General features: G+C 45.2%; 1 protein-coding gene across 1 annotated transcript in view; it reads left to right on the plus strand.

The window, feature by feature from the left end:
• Positions 1 to 3924: 3924 nt before the first annotated feature.
• Positions 3925 to 7933, plus strand: part of Simc1 (SUMO interacting motifs containing 1) — a 36118-nt gene continuing 32109 nt past the window's right edge. The window contains exon 1 of the mRNA XM_005355202.2: positions 3925 to 4160. Coding sequence (XP_005355259.1) covers positions 4032 to 4160 — 129 coding nt within the window. The 5' untranslated portion in view covers positions 3925 to 4031. The remainder of the gene's footprint in view (positions 4161 to 7933) is intronic.

The following is a 7933-nucleotide window of genomic DNA, read 5'->3' on the forward strand; positions in this document are numbered from 1 at the left end:
GAAGAACAGGTGGTCTCCCTTTCTTCCTCCCAGGGGTTGCGTTCCTGCGGCTTCTCGGTTTCCCCCTCGGGACCACCCGAGAGAGCAGATCTCCCATTAAACCTGGATATTTAAAAAAAAAATCATCCACCATGATCAAGTTGGCTTCAACCCAGACAGAGATGCAGGGATGGAAACACAAAAATCTGTCAATGTAATCCATCATATAAACAAACTGAAAATTAAAAACCACATGATCATCTCATTAGATGCTGAAAAAAGCCTTTGGAAAAATACAATATTCCTTCACAATAAAGATCTTGCAGAGAACAGGGATACAAGGAACATACCTAATATAATAAAGGCAATATACAGCAGCCAACAGCCAACATCCAATTAAATGGAGAGAAACGCAAAGTGATCCCACTGAAATCAGGAACAAGACAAGGTTGTCCACTCAATATTCAATAGAGTACTTGAGGTTCTAGCTAGAGCAATAAAACAATAAAAGAAGATTAAAGGGATACAAATTGGAAAAGAAGTCAAACTTTCACTCTTGCTGATAATATGATAGTTTACATTAGAGACCTCAAAAATTCTACCAAGGAACTTCTACAACTCATAAACACTTTCAGTAATGTAGCAGGATACAAGATTAACTCAAAAAAATATCAGTAGCCCTCCTTCATAAAGATGATAAATAGGCTGAGAAAGAAATCAGAGAAACATTACCCTTCACAATAGCCACAAATAACATCTTAGAGTAACTCTAACTAAACAAGTGGAAGACCTATATGACAAGAACTTCAAATCTTTGAAGAAAGAAATTGAAGAAGACACCAGAAAATGGAAAGATCTCCCATTCTCTTGGGTAGATAGAACTAACATAGTAAAAATGGCAGTCTTACCAAAAGCAATCTACAGATTCAATGCAATGCCCAGGGAAATTCTTCACAGACCTTTAAAGAACAATACTCAACTTCATATGGAAAAACCAAAAATTCAGGATAGCCAAAACAATCCCATATAATAAAGGAACTTCTGGAGGCATCACCATCCCTGACTTCAAACTCTACTACAGAGGTAACAGTACTGAAGACTGCCTGGTACTGGCATAAAAACAGACAGGAGGACCAATGGAAAATACTACAAGAAAACTAATAACTTTTTGTTTTTGAAAGAAAATAATTTCTATGGGGAGAACAAAGGTAAATTCAGATGCCGAGAAACACCACTGTGCACTTGGAGATTTGCAAATGGAGCTTTAAAGACAGGCTGGGTTGGAGATAAACACGTTGGGTGTTGTTAGCATTAAGATAATCACTGAAGCTATGAGAATAGTTGAGATTACGTGAGGAGAAAGTAACATTCGGAAGTGGCCCATGTCAACATGCTGAGGAGCATCATGAAGATTTAAGGACTGGTGGTATGGGAGGTCCTTCCATGTATTGCTTTGATTGGTTAATGAATAAAGGAACTGCTTTGGGCCTATAGCAGAGCTATAGGGGAACAGAGCTGGTAGGGAAAACTAAACAGAATGCTGGGAGGAAGAAGGGCAGAGTCAGGGGACACCATGGAGCCGCTGCTGGAGATGGACGTGCTAGAACTTTGCTGGTAGGCCATAACCTCGTGGTGATATACAGATTAATAGAAATGGGATAAATTAAGATGTAAGAGTTAGCCAATAAGAAGCTAGAGCTAATGGGCCAGGCAGTGATTTAATTAATGCAGTTTCTGTGTGATTATTTCAGTTCTGGGCGGCCAGGACAAATTAAAGATACCTTGCAACAGACTGGGAGTGGAGAGATGGCTCAGCAATTAAGAGAACTTGCTGTTATGGCAGAGGACCCAGGCTTAGTTCCCAGTATCCACATAATTCACAACTTCCTATAACTCCAATTCCAGGGGATTCAGTGCCCTTGTCTGACCTCTGAAGTCACCAGGCATCTGTACATACATACATACATACATACATACATACATACATACATACTAGCAAAACACTCATTCATATAAAATAAAATTTAAAAAATCTAAAATAGTTTTTAAAAACAAGAAACTAAAAATAAATTAAGCAGGGCAGTGGTAGTGCATGCCTTTGATCCCCACACTCAGGAGGCAGAGTCAGGTGAGTTTGAGCCCAGCCTGGTCTACAGAGCAAGTTCCAGAATAACCAAGGCTACACACAGAGAAACCCCATCTCAAAAAACTAAAAGAAAAAAAATTAGGTCTGAGCAGAGGGATAGGAGTTGGGAGAGACTACAAAGAACTGATAAGAGAAATGCAAACACACAAAGACTAGAAAACACAAGGTTTCCAAAAAAGGGGACTTTGGCCCAGAGAGCCAGCGATAGTCCAGCATCCTAGATTCCATCTCCAGTGTGCAAGTATGTGAGCTAAAATGGATGTGTGATAGCAATCCAGGAAGCTCAGATAACTGAATCCCTTCATAGCAATTCACCTATTGGATCTGAAATCCATGCATCAAAAACTACCTGACAACCAGGCCAGCAATCTCTCTCTCCTTCCCCTCCTCTTCCCCTCATTGTGATCTTTATTCTTCTTCCTCCTCTTCTCTTTTTTCTCTCACCCTGGCTGATCTCAGCCTTCAAGTACTAGGACTGAAGGCATGCACCACCGTGCCTGGCTCAGACCAGTGAGTCTTAAAGTGTTCACCAGACTTTAAGCAATGTCAAAGTCACCTGGGAACCTGAAAGAAATACTAGTTTGGGGACCTCACAAAATTCAGTTTCTCAGTCAAAAATGCTGGTGTGACCCAGAAGTTTACTAAAGATTAAAAATACTGCACCAGACATGGCTTAGAGTACCCAACAGCTGTTCCTGCAGGGAAAAACAAAAACAAAACAAAACTCTTTTTGCTAAAGACATTTTAATTTGAATCTATTACTCTATTTTTCAGTTATTTGAGCCCAGTTGACAGGATTTTGCCAATATCCCACATTTTAAAAATAAACATGGGTCCTATTTTGATTTAAATGCCCCTGCCCTCCAACAAACAAACCAAAGAATTCACTACTTACCAACACTTCCCTCTGTGGGAGACAATTTTATCCTTATAACTTCTGCTTGTTCCCCGCAGGAGTATCCATGCACTCTGGGACCCCATAGCTCTCTCTACCTGTGTGCCTTTTCTGCGTTTTAGCCAACTAGGAACTCAATAACTCTTCACATCTGACAGTTTAAATTCCTGAGACACGTGTTGTTAGTGAAACTGCAGATTGGTACAACTTAGGGTAATTTGGCAACATTTGCCAAAGTAACAATAAAAACATAGATTTGATCCAATAATTCCACTTCTGGGAATTTATCCTACAGATCTACCTGCACATACGAAGAAGTGGGGTCTCTTCCCTACCTTAGTCAGAAGTCAGGTCACTTTCTAACCAACTGACGGCTTCAGCCAATAAGACACCAAGCTCAGGTGACCTATCTCAGCCACTCGCGGCCTCCCTAACCTGTTGGAGTCTCCCACACTGTCTGTCAGTAGGAGGCCGCACCACCATCAGTGAGAGGCTCTATCAGTGGCCAGGTCGGCTCACCTCCAGTGACCCCTCTCTGTGGGAATCACACTGCTGGTCACACCTTCCTGCACCTGCAGGCTGGGGGCTAATCACCAGCACCGCACGCACACTGTGGTCAGTTGAGAGCTGGGGTGGACACCCCCTCAACATCAACGTTTTTTCACGCCCGCGAACCGCACGGCCCAGCCTCTCAGTTCTCTACCTCCTTCTCCCGCGCCCAACCCCCCCCCCCGCCCCTTCCTCCTTTCCCTCTCTTTCTTCCCCGGAGGGAAAGGCAGAGCGGCGCCTCCGGGGCTCTGCGACTGTGTCCTCACTCAGGCGCCACTTCCCGGAGGAGCGGTGGGCGGGGCTCGGGGCGGCCGGGGCGGGGCAATGGAGGGGGCGGGGCCGGCGGGGTACTAACCCCAGTGTCGGCTACGCAATCACCGCAGTCGCTTCAGCAGCTGGAACCGAAGTCGCCGTCGCCGGGGTCGCTGGCCGCTTGCGCGTGGCTCAGCCGGGCCCGTAGCTATGGAGGACTTCATCGTGATCTCCGACGACAGCGGCTCCGAGAGCTCGTCCGGGACCCGCTCGGGCAGGGCGCGGAGGTTGCGTCGGGCCCTGTCCCGGACCCCCGGCGCGCTGCCCCGCCGAACTGTGGTGAGTGAGCCCGCTGCGGCTCGCCACGCCCCACGGGACCCGAGCGTCGCCTCCTCAGGGCCTCGGGGTTGCGACCCTGGTTCCTGCCGCCGCGTCTTCCCGCCTTTGGCGGCCTCTGGCCTCGAGGAGCGCTGCGGCGCCGCCGGCACGGCAGGCCTCGGGCTGACCGGCGCGGAGCCCTACAGGGCTGCGCCGCCCGAGTGGGCCGAGCACATGGGCGACAGAGTGGGCACCAGTGCGCGCTGCCGTGCGGTGGCCGGCGGTGGCCCGCGGCCCCGGGTGGCCCCAGAGCTTTGGCAGCGGGAGGAGGAAGTGGGGGTCCTGGCCAGGCCGCAGACGCCGCTAGACCTCGAGGCGGGCGCGCGGGAGCGCGTAATTGTTTGGCTTGTGATGGGGCACAGATGTGTGCAGCGAGGTAACAGGAGCCCCGGCTGCGAGCGAGGGAAGCGCCGCCCTTGGCACGGGGGCGGCTGCGCTCCGGGGCCTAGTTCCCTAGCCAGGGGCCCGATTTTTGAATTGTGGAGAAGGACAGTTTATTTCGCTTTGCAAAAGCGAATCACGTACAAAGCCCGAGGGCGGGGCACTTGCACCTTTGTTTTTCCTCCAGATCCATCTTTGTCCTTGCCCCAGAAGTGGTGAATGAAAATATTGTGGTCTCTGCCTTTCTAGAACCCTCCACAGAAATCTAGAGTACCCTTACTCCTGTTGCTTCGCTTACTCCAGGGGTCATTCTCTGTTCTACCTAATCTGTGTCCTAAATCAAGGTCAGCTGCTGCAGAAGCCCATAATCACTTTTGGAGTGCTCATTCATTCTAGGTTGCCTTTGGGAAGTTGAAGGGATTTCCTACACCCAAATGTAGGCTGTCTGAGTTAGGGGTCCATAGCTGTGATGAAACACCATGACCAAAAGCAATCTGGGGAAGAAAGGACTTATTTAGCTTACACTTCCACATCACTGTTCCTCTCAAAAAGACAGGACAGGAACACAAGAGGGGCAGGAACCTGGAGGCAGGAGCTGATGCAGAGACAGGTGTGGAGGAGGGATGCAAACTGCCTTGCTCCCCTTGGCTTGCTCAGCCTGCTTTCAAAGCCCAAGACCACCTGCCCAGGAGTGGCCCCACCCACAATGGAATGGGCCTTCCTCCAAAAATCACGAATTAAGAAAATGCCTTACAGTCTTCCTTACAGCCCCATCTTATGGAGGCATTTTCTCATCTGAGGTTCCTTTCTCTCAGATCACTCTAACTTGAAACAAGTTGATATAAAACTAACCAGCATAGTAGGAGAGGAACTTAATTTGTGTTTTTGTATTATCCAGCTTGTAGACATATCTTTATTCTGATGCATCTTTTAATAGTACCTTTATTATGGTACGATTCCATATAATAAAATTCATCCATACAATACCTTGGAATGTACAGCCTTCATTTCTCATAAATCATTTACTTCACCACAAAAGGAAGCCTTGTTGCTGTTCTTAAAGTCCACAGTCATCTTTGGGAAAATGAATTTTCACCACTTTGGATTAGAAACATAATTTTACAGTAGAGGTAAGAAATGTAGGATTGTGAGCAATGACTTGCCCATTTCCACTGTCTGGAGAGCTACAGTTTTGTGTGTGCATTACCACAAGGAAATTTCCCTCTATGTGTGCACAAATACTTTTAAGTAATTATTTTCTAATGGGGTTATACAAACTTTTCTTTTCTTCTGAGACAGGGTCTCCTGTAGCTCAGGCTAGCCCCAAATTTGCTGTGTAGCTGAGGATTACCTTGACTTCTGATTCCCCCTCTTCCACCTCCTGGGTATTGAGACTACAGGCATGTATGACTATACTTCGTATATGGGGTGCGAGGGATCAAACCTAGGGCAGACAGGATACAAACTGGGATATTTCCCCAATTCTGAGATTGTAGTAACTTTTTAAAATCTCATAATAATTTTGAGCATTTAAATTGAACATCTCTACCTCATTCATATTATAGGCCATTTTATTGATATTGTTAGCCCCTGTATATAGTATGGATCCTGGTAATTTATCAGCTACATGTTATTCTGACATAAAAAAAATGATACAACTGATCTATTTTGCTACTGAAGACTACAATGGGATGTCTGTAGGACAAGTTCTTTGCAATGGAATATATGCTACCCCATTTTTTGGTTGGATTGTTTCCTTGATCTAGTTTTTTGAGCTTTTATGTATTATGTATATTAGCCCTCTCTTGGATGTATAGTTGGTAAAAATCTTTTCCCATTCTGTGTACTGCTACTTTGTCTGAATGATGGTGTCTTTTGCTGTGCAGATGCTTTTCAGTTTCATGAGGTCCCAATTACTAATTGTTGATTTTAGGTCTTCTCCTGTGTCAATGAATTCAAGGCTATTCCCTTGAATATTCTACTTTCTCTTCTATCAGGTTCAATGTATTCATTTTTATATTGGGATCTTTGATACATTCGGAGTTGAGTTTTGTGCAAGGTGATGTGTGAATGGATCGATTTTCATTCTTCTACATGCAATTGTCTGGTTAGACCAGCACCATGTGTTGAAGAGGCTGTCTTTTTTTCCAGTATGTTTTTCTGGTTTTTTTCATCAAAAATCAGATGTCCATAGGTATGTGAATTTATGTCTGGCTCTTCAGTTCAGTTACATCGTTCAACATGTATGTTTTTGTATTAATGCCATGTGGTTATTACCATAGCGCTATATGTAGTACAACTTGAAATGAGGCAAGGTGTTACCTCCAGCGGTTCTTTTATTGTTCAGAATTGTTTCAGTTATCCTGAGTTTTCATTTTTCCATATGAAGTTGAGAATTGTCTTTTAAAGGTGTGTAAAAAATTGTGTTGGAATTTTGATGGAAATTGCATTGAATCTATAGATTGCTTTTGACAGGATGCCCATTTTTACTATATTCATCCTACTGATCCATGAGCATGGGGTGATCTTTTGGTCTTTTTTTTTTTTTTTGGTTTTTCGAGACAGGGTTTCTCAGTAGCTTTGGTGCCTGTCCTGGAACTAGCTCTTGTAGACCAGGCTGGTCTCGAACTCACAGAGATACGCCTGCCTCTGCCTTCCGAGTGCTGGGATTAAAGGCGTGTGCCACCACCGTCCGGCTTCTTTTGGTCTTCTGATATCTTCTGATACCTGTTGGAGTTGGGGCTGCTTCTCTGGCTGAAGATGTCTACAGGTTCCCAGGGATTGCCTGTTGGAGTTGAGGACTGGGATAAAGCAAGGTGGGGCAGAAGTTAGGAGGGGAAGTGTGTGTAATCCACTGGAGATGGGGGCATGGTGGGTGAGAAGCTGAAGCAAGTTGTCTGCTGCAACACTGGGGGACTGGATTTGGAGGAGAGAGGAAGAGATGAAGATCTTCCATAACTGAGTGAATGTTTTTGTAAATATACTAAATGAACTCATCGAAAATTGGAAAACAGTGATGAATCAAACAGGGAAGTTCAAGACAAATCAACAGACATCACCAAGTTCAAAAACAGAGTGGGAGCTGGAGAGATGGCTCAGTGGTTAAGAGCACTGACTGCTCTTCCAGAGGACCGTGGTTCAATTCCCAGCACCACTCCAAGATCTGACACCCTCACACAGACATACATGCAGGCAAAACACCAATGCAAATGAAACAAAAAAAAACCAGAATGGGCAGGAAGAGTAAATAAAGCTCAGTAACTGCATAGTTATGTAGGATACCAAAGTGTGTAATGGAGTCTTAAAGGAGCAGGTATAGATGAGAGAAATGGTTGGGGTTTTTTTTTTTTTTT

Source organism: Microtus ochrogaster, chromosome 16 (assembly GCF_000317375.1).
Source record: "Microtus ochrogaster isolate Prairie Vole_2 chromosome 16, MicOch1.0, whole genome shotgun sequence".
Classification (NCBI taxonomy): Eukaryota; Metazoa; Chordata; class Mammalia; order Rodentia; family Cricetidae; genus Microtus; species Microtus ochrogaster.